The 764-nt window shown below is 65.2% G+C and overlaps 1 protein-coding gene across 1 annotated transcript in view; it reads right to left on the bottom strand.

The window, feature by feature from the left end:
* Positions 1–764, bottom strand: part of LOC102376674 (sodium/potassium-transporting ATPase subunit alpha-3) — a gene marked incomplete at its 3' end in the record, with an annotated part of 10,677 nt that overhangs the window by 8,070 nt on the left and 1,843 nt on the right. The window contains exon 2 of the mRNA XM_006038857.2: positions 72–200. Coding sequence (XP_006038919.2) covers positions 72–200 — 129 coding nt within the window. The remainder of the gene's footprint in view (positions 1–71; positions 201–764) is intronic.

The raw sequence follows: 764 nt of genomic DNA, 5'->3' as shown, positions 1-764 counted from the left end.
CCTCAATCTGGCCCCTCCCCCAACCCCACGAGAGACCGCTCCCCCGGGGTTCCTGCCCCCCCCCCACTCACCATGGCCACCTCCTTCTTGAGTTCATCGAGGTCGCGGGCCTTGGCGCCCTTGGAGCCCTTCTGGGGCGAGCCCTTCTCATTGCCTTTGTCCTGCGTGGTAGCCACGCGGTAGCTGTCAGAGCGGCCGTACTGCGTGGGGGGGTGCGAGGGGGGTGCGGACACACGTGGGGGCGCATTAGCGCAGGGGATGGGGCGAAGGCGCCCCATGCCAGGCTGCGGGGACACCCCACCCACAACCACGCGTGTCCTCATCCTCCACGACCCCCTGCTGGAGGCCAGCCCCCACTCGTGACTCTTGTGGGGGGCCTCCAAGGGGATGGAGTTCAACCCCAGTACCCCATGAGTAACTAATGGGTCTTCCAAGGGGCTGGGGTCCAACTCCAGGACCCCCACGTGTGATTTATGGGTCCTCCAATGGACGGGGGTCCGACCCAGGATCCCCCGCGCGATACTAAGGGGTCCTCCAAGGGGTGGAGGACCAATACTAGGAGCCCCACGCATAACTAACGGGTTCACAGGAGGGTGGGATCCAACCCCAGGACCCCCACGAGTGTTTAATGGGTTCTCCAAGAGGCTGCAGGACCCCTCCCACGCGTGACGGCTGTTTCCCCTCATCTTTTCCTACCAGCCCCATCCTCCATTCCCAGCCCCCACTCGTGGCAGAACTGGCATCCCCCCCCCTCTCCTCTCCGC

This window comes from Alligator sinensis, unplaced genomic scaffold, assembly GCF_000455745.1.
Source record: "Alligator sinensis unplaced genomic scaffold, ASM45574v1 scaffold1575_2, whole genome shotgun sequence".
Classification (NCBI taxonomy): domain Eukaryota; kingdom Metazoa; phylum Chordata; order Crocodylia; family Alligatoridae; genus Alligator; species Alligator sinensis.
This window is presented reverse-complemented; position numbering and strand designations above follow the sequence as displayed.